This window comes from Nomascus leucogenys, chromosome 24, assembly GCF_006542625.1.
Source record: "Nomascus leucogenys isolate Asia chromosome 24, Asia_NLE_v1, whole genome shotgun sequence".
NCBI classification, from domain to species: Eukaryota; Metazoa; Chordata; class Mammalia; order Primates; family Hylobatidae; genus Nomascus; species Nomascus leucogenys.
This window is the reverse complement of record NC_044404.1, coordinates 19443972-19464011: the sequence shown is the minus strand read 5'-3', so window position 1 is coordinate 19464011 and position 20040 is coordinate 19443972. Positions and strand designations below refer to the sequence as shown.

Genomic DNA, 20040 nt, shown 5'->3' with positions numbered 1-20040 from the left:
CATGTAACAGGATTGGCCGCATAATTTGCCGGACCCAATACAAAATGGAAACGTGTGGCCCCTTGTTAAAAAATTATTAAGGATTTAAAGTCTTCGGAAGCAGAGCTTTAAACCAAGTGTTAGGGGTCCTTCTAAGCTGATCCTTGTGTGTAAGCCGGACCTGCCATCCAGGCATGCTTGGGGTGCCGGTAAGAGGTCACTGATCCCGTCCTCTCTCGTCAGGTTCCATTTTTTTTGACTGTGAGGTTTCTGGTCTAGCAGGTGTCAGAGGTCGCCAAGCCGTCAGTGAACTTTAATTCCTACTCTAATTGGTGTCTTGTAGGCATGTGAACAGGAGCTTTTGTCTTGAAAGTCCTAAACTGAGTCCTTTTCCCCCTCTCATCAACCTAGTCTGGCCCTGGGCTCAGAGCAGGATTGCCCAAAACACTAAGCAGCTAGAATATGCCATTCATTCATTCATTCATTCACCCACCACGTCTTCGTTAAGGCCCTGGAGTAGCTTGCTTTTGTTTGACTTTTACCAATTAAGAGTTGTGTGATCTTGGGGAAAGTGACTTAACCACTCTGTGCCTTGTTTTTTTTGTCAATAGAATGGGTTTAGTAAGAGTCCGTTATCTCTTACAGTACTTGTGAGAATGAATGAGACAATCACATTAAATTACTTAGCACAATGCCTGGCTCATTGAATGCAGCCATTAAATGTTATCTGTTATTATTGCTATTTACGCTTTATTCTTCAGGGCCCAGCTCAGATTTCTCCTCTTCTGAAGTATTTTCTGTTTTGGAAAAGATGATTCGCATATATGTTGAGTACCTGTTATGCCAGACAGTGTGACAAATACAACACAAGTTACGTTTTTAATTATGTGCACAACTGTTGACAATGTCTTATGTGTACGTTACACGTATATATCGGGTGATATGTGTATCTAATTTTGCAGAATACTAGATATATGCAATTTTCTTAATTTTCTTTTCATGAATGAATGAATGAATGAATGGCATTTCCTAACTGCTTAGTGTCTTGGGCAGCTCTGCTCTGAGCCCACGGCCAGGTTAGACTGATGAGGGGGGAAAAGGACTCTGTTTAAGACTTTTTTTTTTTTTTTTGAGACAGTTTCACTCTTGTTGCCCAGGCTGGAGTGCAATGGCGCTATCTCATGGCTCACCACAACCTCCGCCTCCGGGGTTCAAGCGATTCTCCTGCCTCAGCCTCCCGAGTAGCTGGGATTACAGGCACGTGCCACCACACTCAGCTAATTTTTGTATTTTTGGTAGAGACGGGGTTTCTCCATGTTGGTCAGGCTGGTCTCAAACTCCCGACCTCAGGTAATCCACCCGCCTAGGCCTCCCAAAGTGTTGGAATTACAGACGTGAGCAACCGCGCCCAGCCAAAACTTTAAAAAATTTTTTGAGACAGGGACTCATTCTGTAGCCCAGGCTGGAGTGCAGTACTATCATGGCTCACTGCAGCTTCGGCCTTACAGTTTCAAGTGACCCTCCCACCTCAGCCTCCTGAGTAGCTGGGACTACTGGTGCACACCTCTCTAGTTTCTTTGTATTTTTGTAGAGCCGGGGTTTTGCTATGTTGCCCAGGCTGGTCTTGAACACCTGGGCTCAAGCCATCTGGCTGCCTCGGCCTCCCAAAGTGCTGGGATTACAGGTGTGAGCCACTGCACCTGGCCTACGGTTTTCAGATTGAAAAATAAACGAAGACATACAGGTATGCATCACTTAATGATGGGAATACATTCTGAGAAATGCCCTCTTGTGCAAACATTGTAGCGTGTACTTATGTAAACCTAGATGGTTTAGCCTACTACACACCTAGGCTATATGGTATAGCCTATTCTTCCTAGGCCACAAACCTGTACGGCATGTTACTGTACTGAAAACTGTAGGCAGTTGTAACACAGTGGTAAATATTTGTGTATGTAAACATAGAAAATGTATGGTAAAAATAGGATATGAAAGATAAAAAATGGTACACCGTTACAGGGCACTTACGATGAATGTATCTTGCAGAACTAGGAGTCGTTCTGGGGTTAGTCAGTAAGTGGGTGGTGAGTAAATGTAAAGGCTTAGGACATTACTGTACACTACTGTGGACTTTATGAATACTGTGCATTTAGACTATACTAAATTTATGTAAGATATTGTTCTTTCTTCAATAATGTTAACCTTAGCTTAATGTAACTTTTTTTACTTTACACACATTTTATTTTTTTAATTTTTGACTTTTGTAATAATACTTAGTATAAAACACAGACTTTACAGCTGTACAAAAATATATTTTTAAAATTTATTTTTGACATGGGATCTTGCTATGTTCCCCAGGCAGATATTGAACTCCTGGACTCAAGCAAGCCTCCCGCCTCAGCCTCCCTAGCAACTGGGATTACAGGCCTATGCTACCATGCCTGACTTAATATTTTTCTTAAATCTTTATTCTATAAGCTTTTTCCTACAATACTAAAATTTTTTTTTCGGTCTTAAACTACTTTGTTAAAAACTAAGACACAGGCCAGGCGCAGTGGCTAACATCTGTAATCCTAGCACTTTGGGAGGCTGAGGTGGGTGGATGGCTTGAGTCCAGGAGTTCAAGACCAGCTTGGGGCTGGGCGCGGTGGCTCACGCCTGTAATCCCAGCACTTTGGGAGGCCGAGGCGGGTGGATCACGAGGTCAAGAGATCAAGACCATCCTGGCCAACATGGTGAAACCCCCATCTCTACTAAAAATATGAAAACTAGCTGAGCGTGGTGGCACACGCCTGTAGTCCCAGCTACTTGGGAGGCTGAGGCAGGAGAATTACTTGAACCTGGGGGACAGAGGTTGCAGTGAGTTGAGATCGTGCCACTGCACTCAGCCTGGCAACAGAACGAGACTCCATCTCAGAAAAAAAAACAAAACAAAAAACAGCTTGGGCAATATGGTGAAACCCCATTTCTGCAAAACATACAAAAATTAGCCGGGCATGGTGGTGCGTGCCTGTAGTCCCAGCTACTCAGGAGGCTGAGGTGGGAGGATCACCTAAGCCTGGGAGATCGTGGCTGTGGTGAGCTGTGATGGTGCCTCTCTACTCCAGTCTGGGTGAGAGAGTAAGATCATCTCAAAAAACAAGCAAACAAACAAACTAAGACACAAACACATTAGCCTAGGCCTAAATAGGGTCAGGATCATCAATATCATTGTCTTCCACCTCCACATATTGTCTTACTGGCAGGTTTTCAGGAGCAGTAACACCCATGGAGCAGTAACACCCATGGCATCTGTGATAACAATGCCTGTTTCTGGAATACCTATTTTTTTTTTTTTTTTTTGGGAGCGGGGACAGAGTCTTACTCTGTTGCTCAGCCTGGAGTGCAGTGGCATGATCTCAGCTCACTACAACCTGCACCTCCCGGGTTCAAGTGATTCTCATGTCTCAGCCTCCCAAGTAGCTGGGACTGCGAGTGCACACCACTATGCCTGGCTAATTTTTGTATTTTTAGTAGAAATGGGGTTTCACCATGTTGGCCAGGCTTTTCTTGAACTCCTGACCTCAGGTGATCTGTTCGCCTCTGCCTCCCAAAGTGCTGGGATTATAGGCATGAGCCACCGCGGCCAGCTTGGAATACCTCTTGAAGCACCTGCATGAGACTATTTTACAGTTAATTTTCTTTTAATACGTAGAAGGAGGACTCTAACCATAAAAAGTAGATACATAAACCAGTAACACAGTCATTTATTATCATTGTCAAGTATTATGTAGTATACATAATTGAATAGGCTGTACTTCTATACAACTGGCAGTACAGTGGGTTTGTTGACACAATCTTCACTGCAAACGTGATTAATGCATTGGACTACAATGTTATGGCAGCTACGATGTTACTAGGCGATAGGAATTTTTCAGCTCCGTTATACTCTTGTGTGACCACCGCTGTATATGCTGTATATGCAATCAATCATTGACTGAAACATTGTTTTGCAGTGCATGACTGTATAGTAAAATGTTAAAAGTATATGTACAAAGCTGGGCACCATGGCATGCACCTGAAATCCCAGCTACTTGGGAGGCTGAGATGGGAGTATTACTTGAGCCCAGGAGTTCAATCCAGCCTGGGTAGCACAGTGAGATCCCATCTCAAATAATAAAAAGTGTATCTATAGTGGTGGTTGTATTAGTTTTCTCAGGCTGCTATAATGAAATACCACAGACTAGGTGGCTTAAACGATAGAAATAGATATTTTCACAGTTCTGGAGGCTGGAAATTCAAGATCAAGGCATTGGCAGGTTTTGTTTCCTCTGAGGCCTTGCTCATTGGCTTGCAAAAGGCTGCCTTCTTGCTGTATCCTTACGTGGCCTTTGCTGTGCTTACACATCCCTGGTGTCTGTTCCTCTATTGGATTAAGGCCTCACCCTTTTGACTTTATTAAAACATAATTACATTTTTAAAGGCCCTGCCGTCAAATACTGTAACATTGGGGGGTAGGGTTTCAACACAGGAGTTTTTGAGGATGCAATTCAATCCAGAAGAGTGATAGATTAGATTTCAAAATTTTTATTATTTATTTATTTTTTATTGTTTTGAGACAGAGTCTTGCTCTGTCACCCACGCCGGAGTACAGTGGCATGATCTCAGCTCACTGCAACCTCTGTCTCCAGGGTTCAAACGATTTTCCTGCCTCAGCCTCCCAAGTAGCTGGGATTATAGGTGCCCACCACGCCCAGCTAATTTTTGTACTTTTATAAGAGACGGAGTTTTACCATGTTGGCCAGGCTGGTCTCAAACTCTGGACCTCAAGTGATCGGCATGCCTCGACCTTCCAAAGTGCTGAGATTACAGGTGTGAGCCACCGTGCATGGTGGAGATTTTTAAATTGTTATAAGTATCCCCCCCACCCACCCATTTTCTGTAATAAGGAGGCATTACTTTTATATCCAGATAAAACAACAGTATTTTATTTACTTATTTGAGACAGAGTCCCACTCTGTCGCCCAGGACGGAGTTCAGTGGCACGATCTTGGATCACTGCAACCTCTGCCTCCTGAGTTCAAGCGATTCTTTTGCCTCAGCCTTCCAAGTAGTTGGGATGACAGGCACGTGCCACCACGCCCAGCTAATTTTTGCATTTTTAGTAGAGATGGGTTCTCACCAAGTTGGCCAGCTGGTCTCAAACTCCTGACCTTAAATGATCCACCCACCTTGGCCTCCCAAAGTACTGGGATTATAGGCATGAGCCACTGCGCCTGGCCTATTTATCTTTTTGAGACAGAGTCTTGCTCAGGTTGGAGTGCAATGGTGTGATCTCGGCTCACTACAGCCTCGACCTCCTGGGCTCAAGTGATCTTAATCGAGAAAATTATTAGCCTCACATGGTAGGCTACCAAGTACAAAGGAGGTGCTTGCTCTATGCTGTTAAGAAGTGCTGTGATCTCAGTCGGGCGTGGTGATGGGCATGGTGACTCACGCCTGTAATCCCAGCACTTTGGATGGCGGGTGGATCACTTGAGGTCAGGAGTTTGAGACCAGCCTGGCCAAGATGGTGAAACCCCATGTCTACTAAAAATACAAAAAAATTAGCCGGGTATGCTGGCAGGTGCCTGTAATCCCAGCTACTTGGGAGGCTGAGGTAGGAGAATCGCTTGAACCTGGGAGGTGGAGGTTGCGGTGAGCCGAGATTGCACCATTGCACTCCAGCCTGGGGGATAAGAGTGAGACTTCGTCTCAAAAAAAAAAAGAAAGGTCAGGTGCCCTTTTGGGTGTCACTTATCTGAAGGTAAATATGTGCTTCCATTTAGAAGGAAGAGTTAGTATTATCATCTATTAGGTAATTTTCGTCTGTTACTCTCTTTGCATCTGACTACACTGAATGAAAATCTTGCTTTTGGTCAGAACTCTTCACTAACAAACACTTCTTTTTTGAGACAGAGTTTTGCTCTTGTTGCCCAGGCTGAAGTGCAATGGTGCGATCTCAGCTCACCGCAACCTCCGCCTCCCGGGTTCCAGCGATTCTCCTGCCTCAGCCTCCCGAGTAGCCGGGATTACAGGCATGCCCAGCTAATTTTGTATTTTTCGTAGAGACAGACGGGGTTTCTCCATTTGGTCAGGTTGGTATCGAACTCCTGACGTCAGGTGATCCGCCCGCGTCGGCCTCCCAAAGTGTTGGGATTACAGGTGTGAGCCACTGCGCCCGGCTAACAAACACTTCTTATATGTCCTAAAATGAATGTGATGGTGATAGCCCTGTGATTTTTCTTCCGGAGCACTTTGTGGAATGGTGATTTTAGCTCCTTACGGTGCCCCTGTACTCTTTTTTTTCCCAGGAGACAGCAATATGTTGGGAAGCTCAAGTTTGCCTCCTTGGAATTTTCCCCTGGATCCAAGAAGTTGATTGTGGCCACGGAGAAGAATGTGATTGCAGCATTAAATTCCCGAACTGGGGAGATCTGTGAGTGAACTGGGAACTGTGTCTACTGGCTGCCTCAGGGATGAAAGGCTTACCATTGCCAACTCTGCCTGGCTGATTCCTGAATAAGGGACATGTTGGGCAAAAGATGCCTCTCCTAGTGGATTCTGATACTTTTTTTTTTTTTCCAGTCTTACCGCCTTTGAATATTTGTATGTTCCTATAACTGACTTTGCAGTTTATTCTCTCAGCCTGAATCTTGAGTGTCCTTAAATAAGATATTGCTGCAAGCCCAGGCGGGAGGATCACTTGAGCTCAGGAGTTCGAGACCAGCCTGGGGATCACAGTGAGGCCCCATGTCTAAAATTAAAAAAATTAGGCATGGTGGCGTGTGCCTAGATTCCCAGCTACTTGGGAGACTGAGGTGGGAGGATTGCTTGAGCCCAGCAGGTTGAGGCTGCGGTGAGCTGTGATCACGCCAGTTCACTCCAGCCTGGGCAATAGAGCAAGACCTTGTCTCAAAAAAAAAGATGCTGCTGCAAAAAACACATTATTCTACTTTGCAGTGAACTCTCAGTTACCCTCACTTAATTACCTACACTGGCTGGATGTTGTTAGGCACTAAAATAAGGGAAACAGAATTTATGATCACTATTTTTCTTGTGAATTGCATGGATTTTATTAATCTTATTGTTGTTTGTTTATATGTTGGATGGGGTGGTAGTGGGGCCTGGACAGTAGTGGCCCCTCTTAACCCCTTGTACCCTCATTACCCCGTGAACGGGACTGGATCACTGCCAGTTAGCTATACTCCTTCACTCCCCTGAAATAAAATTGGACATTGCTGTGCAAATGAAGAGCTCTTCATTTATCTCTTAGTCTCCTGGGTTGCCACCTTTTGTTCATAGTAACGTCTAACTTTCATGTCTCTCAGTGTGGCGCCATGTTGACAAGGGCTCGGCAGAAGGGGCTGTGGATGCCATGCTGCTGCACGGACAGGGTAAGCAGAGTCTCCCATGTCTCCATTGTGCAGCCAGCTCCCTGTCCCGTTCCTTGGCTCCTTGATCTGTACAGGGTCTGGTAGGGAAAGGGGACGGGGGACTCCTGACAGTGAAGGACAGGTACCTGTTTAACATGTATTTGCATCCAGAACTCAGAGGTGAGGCCACTGCTCACAGCGGGACCCTAGGAGGCGACAGAGCAAGTGGGAAATGACTTCACCACGATCTTTTCTTTTCCAGATGTGATCACTGTGTCCAATGGAGGCCGAATCATGCGTTCCTGGGAGACTAACATTGGGGGCCTGAACTGGGAGATAACCTTGGACAGTGGCAGGTAGGGGAGAAACTGGATTTTATCTTGACTGAGTTAAAGGCTTTACCGGAACACAGATCTGCATAGACAGCAACTCTGGGCTTTTGGCTTTTTCCCAGGGACCACTGAAGAGCCAGCCATTGAGTCCCCATTGTGGATATGCTTGCTCAGCCGACATGTATTGAGCACCTGTTAGATGCAGAGTTTCTAGGTGCAGTGTTTGCGCTTGTGCTTGAATGCTGTTCCTAATTTCACTGTGATTCGTGAGTTTTACAGGGTTCCAGATATAAGAACATAATATAAAACTTCCACTGTTTAGTTTTGTTTAAAGAACAGCCTGACCTATTGTTACATCTTTGCTAAAGTTGTTTATTTTTATTTATTGAGTTTTTTGAGACATAGTTTCACTCCGTCGCCCAGGCTAGAGTGCAGTGGTGCGATCTTGGCTCACTGCAACCTTCGCCTCCCAGGTTCAAGCAATTCTCGTGCCCCAGCCTCTCCAGTAGCTGGGATTACAGGCATGTGGACCTCGCCTGGCTAATGTTTGTATTGTTAGTAGAGACAGGGTTTCATCATGTTGGCCAGGCTGGTCTTGAACTCCTGACCTCATTATTCTTCCACCTCGGCCTCTCAAAGTGTTGGGATTACAGGCATGAGCCACCGGGCCCGGCCCCTAAAGTTGTTCAAATGATAGGGTCATTTGTATTAGCTTATACGTTTTTTGATAGTAATTCATTTGGTAAACGAGTGCTGAGCCCCAGGTGATGAGAGCACATGGGACTGTGAGACAGTTGCTGTCGTCAAGGATTCTGCTGTCCATTGGGAGGCAGGCAGGTAGCACAGTAATGACAGCACTGTCTCATGGGTATGTGGCAGAGGGTAGGTCCAGTTGCCGTGAAGTCTCAGGGGAAGGAGGGAACAGCCTTTAGGAGACATAGATGGTTTCAGGGAAGCAAGCAGTGTGGCCAAATGGTTGCAAGTGCAGAATCTGAAGTTGACTAACAAGAGGCAGAGCCAGGGTTAGGATCCAGCTGGGTTTGACCCCAAAGCCTGTTTTCTTACCCACTAAGCAACAGTGGGTACTGTTCTGGACTGTCTCTTCCAGCCTGAGGCTCTGCAGGTGCGGGCTGCTCTCAACCTGTACTTGTGCTCAGTTTCCAGGCACTTGGGCTGGTTGGCCTGCAGGAGTCTGTAAGGTACATCGCAGTCCTGAAGAAGACTACGCTTGCCCTCCATCACCTCTCCAGTGGGCACCTCAAGTGGGTGGAACATCTCCCAGAAAGGTAAGGCTGCCTGCTCACAGGCAACAGCTGCCTCGTCCTACTCTCTAGGAGCTCCTCTTTCTCCTTGAGGGACCCGAAGCATTTGCTTTAACCCAGGCCTGTCTCTTGTTGGTGTTGCATGGAGTGTGTTGCACTCACAAGATCTCGAAGGCTGTGAGTATGGGTGAAACTCCAGAGTATGCCTGGAGTTTCCTTTGCACTGAGGAGAACACTCTCAAACGGGTGCTAGGGCGAGCCATGCTACGGGAGCCACTCACTCGCTCGTGGACGTGGTACTTTGCGCCTTCTGACTTCTAGTTCAAATTCTAGTTCTGGTTCTAGTTCTGACTGAGCCTTTCATTCATATTAAGAGTTAGAACAACTCAAGAAGACCCAGGGTAGGCTGAGTGAGGTGTGAAATGGTTTCTCGAGGTCCTGCTGGTAGAAAACATTGAAATTGGGAAGGAACAAGAGGGAGGGAACAAGAGAAAAGGATCTACTTGGACACCCTGTGGCCATTTTCAAAGTTTAGAGCAGGACTTGAAACTTCAAATTCTGGCCTGGCCTGGTGTCTCATGCCTGTAATCCCTGCACTTTGGGAGCCTGAGGTGGGTAGATCACTTGAGCTCAGGAGTTCGAGACCAGCCTGGGCAGCCCCATCTCTACAAAAAATACAAAAAATTAGCCGGGCGTGGTGGTGCGTGCTTGTGATCCCAGCTACTTGGGAGGCTGAGGTGGGAGGATCACCTGAGCCTCGGGAGGTAGAGGCTGCAGCGAGCCGTGATCGCACCACTGCACTGCAGCCTGGGTGACAGAGTGAGACACTCTCTAAAAAAACACAACAAAGAAAATGCTATGAGGCGGATTATGAAATATCCGTGAGCAACACTGGCTGGATGGGAGCTGCAGTGCGCCTGGCCTGCCTGGAGGGGGCAGCCTTACCCACCTGATTGGCGCTCTGTATTTAGGCCTGGTGTTGCCAGGTCTTCTAACCGTAGGAAAATTTAGAAATCTGACTGTGAAGTATAATATCTTCTAAATGTTGACAACTAATTCAAATTAAGAACAACAACAACAAAAGCCCCCAAACTGTGTGAGCCAAAGAAAACCTATTTGGGAATTACTAGTTGGTGACATCTGGCTGAGGCCTGGCAGCCCCTGAGGATAATCCTGTCCTGGGTTTAAAGCTGACGCTGCGGTTTCTTCTTCCCTCTCTTAGTGACAGCATCCACTACCAGATGGTGTATTCTTACGGCTCTGGGGTGGTGTGGGCCCTCGGAGTTGTTCCTTTCAGCCATGTGAACGTTGTCAAGTTTAATGTGGAAGATGGAGAGATTGTTCAGCAGGTACAGGAGGGTGACAGGAGCCTGCGGATAAGGTGGGGTTGGGGGAGACTCGATAGATTTCTTTGTACTGGGGAACAGGGAACTTGGCTGGGCAGATGCAGAAGCTACTTATACTCCCTCATTCTGGTAACTTGCCAGCTGCCTTCCCATTAGGCCTCTATTTAAAGTAGTCATATTTGCATGTGTTATCTTCTGGGGTGGCTAAAAGTTTACATAGATCTAGTCTCTGCCCGAAAGTATCTTACAGTGCTGTGAAATCACAGTAGGACACCACATATGGCAAATATACTAAAGAAGTGCTGATTCTGAAGTGTCAGGTATTTAAAATTATCGGGTATATTTTTCCAGTGACCAGAAAGAAAATCCTGATATTTTTTCCAGCTTTGAAGGCTCTCAGAAGGTTGGAGGGTGGGGTTTCAGGGGACAGGAAGAACTCCTATACAACCAACCATGAAGAACCTTTGAGCTTAGGACCCCCCAGTGGGATGCTGGCAGCAATATTGCTGTTGGACTGAGAGGGAAATGTAAAAATCTTTCACGAGCTTCCTGTTAACGATGACTTTTCTGTAGGTTAGGGTTTCAACTCCATGGCTGCAGCACCTGTCCGGAGCCTGTGGTGTGGTGGATGAGGCTGTCCTGGTGTGTCCTGACCCGAGCTCACGTTCCCTCCAAACTTTGGCTCTGGAGACGGAATGGGAGTTGAGACAGATCCCGCTGCAGGTGGGAGGCTGCCACCGCTTCTTCTGGCCTGAGGCATTTCCTGTGGGGAGTAGAAAGTTTGGCATGATTCCCCCGGAGGGTCTTTCTCCCAGACTCTTCCTGAGCAGTGGAAGCCATTCAGGCCTCTGGCTGAAGTGGTGTAAGAGGAAATCGGTCACTTTTCCCTTTGGGGAACTTGAACTGGAGCATTTGGAGCCACCTGCCATGGCCCAGTTACTTCCCCCGGCAAAGTAGGGCAGAGGGTGTGAGCCTGGGATGGGTCAGGGAGTCATCAGCTGTTAGCCATAATCCTCCTCCTTCTTGCCTTCCAGTCTCTCAACTTAGAATTTGGAAGTGGATTCCAACCCCAGGTCCTGCCTACCCAGCCCAACCCAGTGGACACTTCCCGGGCCCAGTTCTTCCTGCACTTGTCCCCAAGCCACTATGCTCTGCTGCAGTACCATTACGGAACCCTGAGTTTGCTTAAAAACTTCCCACAGGTAACTGCAGGCAACATGGTTTGCTAGGATTCAGGAGATCTTTCCAAGACATGGATGCTAGAAGGCAGTGCTTTTGAATCTGGAAACGTTTGCTCTTAGGCCCAAGATTGATGACACCTTCCCATAAGTGGTTTGAGAGGGGGTAGGTAGCCTTACCGTAGAAATGGTATATTTCCTCCTGAGTATTACAAAGGATCTTTAGAGCAATACTAGTGCCTTCCTTATAGTCCAAAGGAAATATGGGGACATAAATGAGAGCTTCCCCGTAGACAGTAAGAACAAGCAGCATGGGATTTAAGATTCACCTGTGCCTGCGTTGGAGGTAGGGAGAGTTCTGTTTTCAGCTGTAGATGCAACCGAGGCATCCCTCTGCTCTTAAATGCCTGACCATTCTGCTCCGAAGTGGGGAGCACTTTCAACTCTAAGGCCCTGGAGAGGTGACCCTCTGTAAGGCAGCTGGCTAGTACTGGTCCCATTTAGGAGCTGATGCCTTGCTTTTCCCCCAGACTGCCCTAGTGAGCTTTGCCACCACTGGGGAGAAGACGGTGGCTGCAGTCATGGCCTGTCGGAATGAAGTGGTGAGTATTGAGAACAACAGTCAGCACTTGGGATTTTCCTTCCTGGTCTCCACTAGGAACCCTGAAAATCAGAAGTCTGGGCACATTGACCTGGTCAGTATGAACCCAGGGGGCAGGAGGCTGTTGAGAAGGGAGGTCTTGCCTCACCGTATAGAGCTTTCTGCGCACCCCATTTCTCCCCAGGAACGAGACCCTAATGTGATGACCTTACTTTCTTATGGGGCTGTTAAGGGTTGAATAGGCTTTGTGGGCAGGGGTGAGAAATGAGCGTTGTCTTCTCTCAAGTGCTAAGAAGACAGAAACAAAAGCTTCATTTCAGCGACTGGGAAGTGACCCTTTGGCTGAATTTTCTCCTGTCCTTCTCTTTCTCATAGCAGAAAACTAGCAATTCTGAAGATGGGTCAATGGGGAGCTTTTCGGAGAAGTCTAGTCCAAAGGTAGGGTGTGGCACTGGGCAGTATGCCAGACCTAGAGACGCAGGAGGCCACCAAAGAGAGTTGGGGGAACAGCTTTGGTTAGGAGCACATCCTAGAGTTCCCAGCTTCAAATGGGGTTTCCTAAGTACTGTAAATTAAATGATGTTTCTCTTAATCTCATTTTACTGGGAGATTAGGAGGTAGAATCCCTAGAATCTGTTCCTAGCCACTTTCTCCTCTGGGCCTGAGCATCCCCATTTCTTTTGGGATCCTGGCTGGCACAGTTGAGTAGTAATCTGTGCAGTTACCCTGTAGCGGAGGCATGAGCCCCTGGCTGGAGGCATAGGTTCCTGCTGTGGCCTCCATCTAAGATTTCCCTGCCTCCTGTCTTGCTCAGTCTTACCTTGCTCAGCCCTACCACTCTCTCAGAAGTCTCTGCTACTCTGTACTGGCTTCTATGGTAGTTGTAATTTCATTTATTTACTCAGGCACCTTATTTCTGCCTTAGGATTTAGCTTGCTTTTCTCTTTTATTCTCCTTTGCATATGTTTCCCCTTCTGGCCTGGCTCCTTCTCTAGGGTATTTGCCCCCAGTCCTTGGACTTCCTTTGGTGGGCTTTGCTTTCGGGGGATACCTGTAGTTGACACGTGCCGTCTGTACCCCTAGGACTCTCTGGCTTGCTTCAATCAGACCTACACCATTAACCTATACCTCGTGGAGACAGGTCGGCGGCTGCTGGACACCACGATTACATTTAGCCTGGAACAGAGCGGCACTCGGCCTGAGCGGGTGAGGCAGAGCCTTTCTTTGCAGACTGTCCTGTGGGCTTCTCAGCACATGGCATCCTTTCCTCAGGGCCAGGTCTTAGCCATAGGGCTCAGATTAGGCTCTCTGAACATGTGTTCTAGTGCTCCCTGAGCCACTGAGTTGTTAGAAATCACAGTAAAGGCGGGTATTATTTATGCCAGCTCATCATTGTGCACCAGGCACTGTTCTAAGCTTTTAACTTACACATTAATTGATTTAATCCTCCGAACACTCTCGTGAAGCGGTTGTTCCTGACCTGGTTTTAAAATGATTCTGTGGCCTGGGGGGATCGAGTACCATAGCCAGAGTCACGGAGCTAGTAAGAGGTGTCACTGGGGTTCAGATTCAGGTCTAACCCCACAGCCTGGACTCCTCATCACTACCCAGTATTGCCTCTGTGTGCATCTGGTTGTGTTCCTCAGCTGCTTGGGCTGTGGCTTCTTCGTTTCTAAAGCAGAAAGTCTAATCCCGGCCTCCTGCTCACCTTGTGGGGGGTGATTAGAGCATGGATGAATGGCGTGGTACCTGTGGAGTACTCAAGTTCTTCCATGGAAAGGTCTGGGAGACCCCAACATCATTGTGTTGGCTCCTAAGACTATGTATCACTTACTGGCATCCAGATAATAGCTACATTGTTTAGACATCAAATAATGCCATGGCTTGTACCTCTGTAAAGTCCAGGCTTTGACTCCTGGGGTCTGGTGCTCTCAGAGGCATTTGGATCCTGGGGTCTGGTGCTCTCAGAGGCATTTGGATCCTCACTGACTACACTGGTCTTGACTGTGGCTTATAGCTGTATATCCAGGTGTTCTTGAAGAAGGATGACTCAGTGGGCTACCGGGCTTTGGTGCAGACGGAGGATCATCTGCTACTTTTCCTGCAGCAGTTGGGTAAGTAGACCTCATTCAACCCTTTTTTTTTATTTCCCCAGGCCTTCCGATGTGTTCCAATCAGACTGATTTTTGGGAGGCTGCAGGTTTCTGGAAAAGATTCAAGTGGGGTGTGCACTGAGTGTTTTGTTCATAGCCTAATGTCACCTGCTTTTTTTATTTTTTATTATTTATTTATTTATTTATTTTTAATTTGAGATAGAGTCTCGCTCTCTTGCCCAGGCTGGAGTGCAGTGGCATGATCTCGGCCCACTGCAATCTCCACCTTTCGGATTCAAGCAATTCTCCTGCCTCAGCCTCCTGAGTAGCTGGGATTGCAGGCATTCGCCACCACGACCAGCTAATTTTTGTATTTTCAGTAGAGACAGGGTTTCCCCATGTTGGCCACGGTGAAACCCCGTCTCTACTAAAAATACAAAAAAAAAAATTAGCCGGGCGTGGTGGCGGGCGCCTGTATTCCCAGCTACTCGGAGAGGCTGAGGCAGGAGAATGGCGGGAACCTGGGAGGCGGAGCTTGTAGTGAGCCGAGATCGCGCCACTGCACTCCAGCCTGGGCAACAGAGCGAGACTCCGTCTCAAAAAAAAAAAAAAAAAAAAAAAAGAGAGGGGTTTCACCATGTTAGCCAGGATGGTCTCGATCTCCTGACCTCGTGATCTGCCCGCCTTGGCCTCCCAAAGTGCTGGGATTACAGGCGTGAGCCACGGCGCCCGGCCCTGATATTTATTTTTTGTTGAGATAAGGTTTTGCCGTGTTGTCCAGGCTGATCTCAGATTCCTGGGCTCAAGAGATTTGCTCACCTTGGCCTCCCAAAGTGCTGGGATTACAGGCATGAGCCACTGTGCCCAGCCCCAGGCTTAGCTTTGTAAAAGTGTTTCCTGCAGCAGGGAAGGTGGTGCTGTGGAGCCGCGAGGAGTCCCTGGCAGAAGTGGTGTGCCTAGAGATGGTGGACCTCCCCCTGACTGGGGCACAGGCCGAACTGGAAGGAGAATTTGGCAAAAAGGCAGGTATGAACCTAAGAGGTTGGAGCTGCAGAGTTGCTGGAGGGGCCAGTCTGGAAATGACCACAAGAGACACCGTGTCATGCATCTCTGGCTTCCTAGGCTTGGCAGATTGCTAGTCTTTTCTGAACGAGCTCTGTGATGAGGTTCCGGCGCATTTGTGGCCATATGGTTTATGAAACCATTCTTTTGTGTAAAAGAATGAACTGTGAATCCTTCTAGGGAAAGCTAGGGAAAAATCCCTCTAGGGAAAGCCGAGGGAAAAAAGTCTTTTTTTTTTTTTTCTTTTTTTGAGACAAGAGTCTCACTCTGTCACCCAGGCTGGAGTGCAGTGGCACGATCTCGGCTCACTGTAACCTCTGCCTCCCGGGTTCAAGCAGTTCTCCTGCCTCAGCATCCTGAGTAGCTGGGATTACAGGCGTGCGCCACCACGCCCGGTTAATTTTTGTGTTTTTAGTAGAGACAGGGTTTCACCATGTTGGTCAGGCTGGTCTCAAACTCCTGACCTCATGATCCGCCAGCCTTGGCCTCCCAAAGCATTGGGGATTACAGGCGTGAGCCACTGCGCCTGGGGGGAATAAAGTCTTAACTTGGTATTGTAATAGCTACCATTGCCTGTGTACTAAAAATTTGCTGGGCACCTTATATTCATTGTCCCTAAAGCAGCAGCCACATCTGTCTGGAGACATGATTGGGTTGATCTGGGTATTGTGGAAATAGCCCAGTGCCCTCTAAAGCTGGCCATGGTCCCAACTGCCAGGATGAACTTGATTCACTCTGCTCTGATTCAGTCCTGCCCCCCGCCCTCTCTCTTCTGTCCATTCATCCACCTCTCCAACGCATAGCTATTGAGGGCCTGCTCTGGACCAGGCACTCTGCTAGGCAATGCACATTTTCTTAAGCTGAGGATTAATTTGACTTTACTGTTTATTTCTGCTGCCTGGATCCAGCAATTCAAGGTAAAACCTGCTTCTTGCTGCCTTGTTGCTCGTTGCCTGCTCACATGGCTAGCTTTTGGTTAATTGTTTTTCTTCCTAACTTGGACCAATGTGGTACATCCTTGGGGTGTGTATGTATGTGTTGACTGCCGTGCTTGTGAGTTGTCCTATTGCTTCTCACTTCTCTTCCTTGAGAGGGAGGTGGGTGGAAAATAAGATAAGCAGAGGTTCTGGTTCTTTTTTAGTGAGTTATTACCATGTACCAGGCACCACGCTAAATTGTTTATATACCTCGTATGATGTAATTTTGCAACAGTCCAGTGGGTTACATGCCACTTTACAGATGAGGAACCAGAAGCAAAAAGGCGAAGTACGTTTCTCAGTGTTGCCCTGTAGTGGGTGGTGAAGCTGGGATCTTAATCTGGGCCTGCTAGATTCCAGAGACCATGCTCTTTACCTTGCTTCCTTGCATCTGTTTCCAAATCTGTGGTCTCCAATGGAGGAGATTTGGAGGGCAGTGGCTTCATTGATGGAATCAGGGAAAGAGTGAATGATGGTCCTGGGAACTCGTTGCAAGTACGTCTGTTGGATGCAGGTTAAACAGCTGACAAAGTAGGAATGAAGCAGTGGGAGATGGAAGTACCTGCTCATGATACACATTCACTGACCTGCACCCACCACCCCCACACTCATACCTCTTCTGTCTTTGTCATGGCACCCAGAAACCTTCCTCTGGCATCTTGGATGTGGGGCTGTGGTGGAGACATTCACAGCATGGCTGCCTCCTGCATGCCTGATCCCTGACCTCTTAGTCTCCTATTCCAAGATTCCAGCTGGGTTTAGTTGTAAGAGCCAGTTAAGCAGTTTTTGGAAGCTCCTGCATGAGCCTTACCTGAGTGTGAGACTATGGGCATCAGATACAGGACTGCCCTTTGGGCCTGTGGCCTAGAGTGTGGACTTTATCGCTCCAGAGGAGAGGCAGAGATCCCTCGTTAGGAAAATCATGTACCTCCTTCTGGACCCCTAGTCCGATGTAGAGTATGTTACTTTTCCTTTACACCAGATGGCTTGCTGGGGATGTTCCTGAAACGCCTCTCGTCTCAGCTTATCCTGCTGCAAGCATGGACTTCCCACCTCTGGAAAATGTTTTATGATGCTCGGAAGCCCCGGAGTCAGATTAAGAATGAGATCAACATTGACACCCTGGCCAGAGATGAATTCAACCTCCAGAAGATGATGGTGATGGTAACAGCCTCAGGCAAGGTGAGTGGGGTTTAAGCTCCAGTTACTGACCCTTTTCAAGTTCTGAGGGTGAGGAACAAAAAGCCTTTGGTGGGGGATAACACTGGTTCTAGTTTTCAAGGACAGACTCAGTTCTTTGGTTTCTCTTTCTAGTGGTGAGCCATGTATTTGTTTATCTCGCAGCTTTTTGGCATTGAGAGCAGCTCTGGCACCATCCTGTGGAAACAGTATCTACCCAATGTCAAGCCAGACTCCTCCTTTAAACTGATGGTCCAGAGAACTACTGCTCATTTCCCCCATCCCCCACAGTGCACCCTGCTGGTGAAGGACAAGGTGAGGCATCCAGCTCTGACTTGAGCCAGACTCAGTGTGGCTTTTTTGCTATTTTGTAACTTAAATTGCTCCTAGGCCCTTGGAATTGTGTGAGTTAATGAGGAACATTCAGGGGTTAGAACTCTGTTTCTTCTAGTTTCAGGCATGGGTGGAGGAACCATCCAGCACTGATGTGGAATTGTTTAGAAAGTGGGTGTGACTTCACCAGCTATACAGGGAGCCAGCTCTCCTCTTTTCTAAACACTGGCTGTTGGTTGCTGAGTGGCTATTTTCTCTTCTCTCTTTGAGGAAGAGCAGGACACAAAGATATTTTTGTGTCTTCCCAGAATTAGAATGGATTTTTGTGTATTCATTCTAGCATAGAGGGCGGGCTTGGTAGACACTCTCCTGGAATGGCTGCCTGGTGCGATCTCGACTCACTGCAGCCTCCACCTCCCAGGTTCAAGCAATTCTTGTGCCTCAGCCTCCCGAGCAGCTGGGATTAACAGGCGCACGCCATCATGCCCGGCTGATTTTTGTATGTTTAGTAGAGACGGGGTCTCACCATGTTGGCCAGGCTGGTCTCAAACTCCTGACCTTAGGTGATCCACCCGCCTCGGCCTCCCAAAGTGCTGGGATTACAGGTGTGAGCCACCACGCCCGGCCAGGTTGCTGAATTGTTACTTGACTTTTTTATTGGTTCTTGGTTAGAACTGGCAGAGCAGCCAGGCACGGTGGCTCACGCCTATAATCTCAGCACTTTGGGAGGCCAAGGAGGGCGGATTGCTTGAGTCCAGGAGTTCGAGACCAGCCTGGGCACATGGTGAAACCCCATCTCTACAAAAAATAAAAACAGCCACGTGTGGTGGTTTGTGCCTGTAGTCCCAGCTACTTGGGAGGTTGAGGTGGGAGGATCGCTTGAACCTGGGAGGCAGAGGTTGCAGTGAGCCTTGATCATGCCACCTCACTTCTAGCTTGGGTGATAGAGTGAGACCCTGTCTCAAACAAAAAAGAACTGGCAGAGACAGTTTGACTTTTTTCTTTGTGACGTTAGCCTAGGGGACTATTCACCTACAGCCAAGAACTTATTTTCCACAAAGAGGGCAAAGACTAGGGAACCCCCACAGTTGTTGAGCTGGAGTCCCAGCTCTTCAGGTCTATCCCTAGGATTTGCAGTCTTTTCTTGTTGGTGGAGCCTGACAGTTTGCTCATTTTAGGAGTCGGGAATGAGTTCTCTGTATGTCTTCAATCCCATTTTTGGGAAGTGGAGTCAGGTGGCTCCCCCAGTGCTGAAGCGCCCCATCTTGCAGTCCTTGCTTCTCCCAGTCATGGATCAAGACTACGCCAAGGTGTTGCTGTTGATAGATGATGAATACAAGGTACTGTCTTCAGAGGGGATGGAGAACACGCTAGCGGAGTTGGGTTTGGGGCCAGGTGGTCAAACACAGCGGCCCGGAGATGGAGTGCTTTCTGCACCCAGCACGTGTTTGGGCTCTAAGGCCATCCCGAAGAGAAATGATGGCTGTGTCTGCATTTGTGAAAACTCAGGTTCTTAACAGAACTGAATGTAAACCCTAAACTGAGTTCAAATCAACTGATTTGCTGTTTTATTCTTAAGGCTCTCTTTGATGGGGAGATTTCCTAACTCTTTCCTTGGGCTCTGGGTTTTTCAAGGTCACAGCTTTTCCAGCCACTCGGAATGTCTTGCGACAGCTACATGAGCTTGCCCCTTCCATCTTCTTCTATTTGGTGGATGCAGAGCAGGGACGCCTATGTGGATATCGGCTTCGAAAGGTAGGAAGGCGTGTCCTGGCACGACCCTTTGTGGATGAGATGCGGGTGTTTCCTGGCCATTTGGCTAAGAAGTGAATTATGCTACTCATTCTACTGTAAACTTAGATTAGCGTAATCCTGATGTCTGATACAAAGTCAATCATTTGTTCATATTTGTTGGGCAGCTACTACATGGCAGATAGGGTTCTAGGTGCTGTGGACAGAGTGGTGCACAGTAGACCAAATCTCTGCCCTTGTGGAGCTTTCATTCCACATTCTTTTTCTTCTTTTTTTTGAGACGGAGTCTTGCACTGTCGCCCGGGCTGGAGTGCAGTGGCGCGATCTCGGCTCTCTGCAACCTCTGCCTCCCAGGTTCAAGTGATTCTCCTGCCTCAGACACCCAAGTAGCTGGGATTGCAGGCGTGCGCCACCACGCCCGGCTAATTTTTTGTATTTTTCGTAGAGACAGGGCTTCACTGTGTTGGCCAGGATGGTCTCAAACTCTTGACCTTGTCCATCTACCTGCCTCGGCCTCCCAAAGTGCTGGGATTACAGGGGTGAGCCACCGCG

At 47.8% G+C, this 20040-nt stretch overlaps 1 protein-coding gene across 6 annotated transcripts in view; it reads left to right on the top strand.

The window, feature by feature from the left end:
- The window catches only part of EMC1 (ER membrane protein complex subunit 1), a 33810-nt gene that overhangs the window by 1043 nt on the left and 12727 nt on the right, over positions 1-20040 (top strand). For 3 of the 6 annotated variants that reach the window (XM_030805631.1, XM_030805627.1, XM_030805632.1), the window contains exons 2-18: positions 6312-6436; positions 7329-7394; positions 7636-7729; positions 8863-8991; positions 10190-10316; positions 10887-11036; positions 11348-11515; positions 12022-12093; positions 12468-12530; positions 13176-13298; positions 14110-14206; positions 15089-15211; positions 16156-16164; positions 17207-17406; positions 17569-17718; positions 18915-19076; positions 19372-19491. In XM_030805631.1, the coding sequence (XP_030661491.1) occupies positions 7376-7394; positions 7636-7729; positions 8863-8991; positions 10190-10316; positions 10887-11036; positions 11348-11515; positions 12022-12093; positions 12468-12530; positions 13176-13298; positions 14110-14206; positions 15089-15211; positions 16156-16164; positions 17207-17406; positions 17569-17718; positions 18915-19076; positions 19372-19491 (1806 nt within the window). In that variant the 5' untranslated portion in view covers positions 6312-6436; positions 7329-7375. The remainder of the gene's footprint in view (positions 1-6311; positions 6437-7328; positions 7395-7635; positions 7730-8862; positions 8992-10189; positions 10317-10886; positions 11037-11347; positions 11516-12021; positions 12094-12467; positions 12531-13175; positions 13299-14109; positions 14207-15088; positions 15212-16155; positions 16165-17206; positions 17407-17568; positions 17719-18914; positions 19077-19371; positions 19492-20040) is intronic. The other 3 variants (XM_030805628.1, XM_030805630.1, XM_030805629.1) reach the window with 3 other exon arrangements.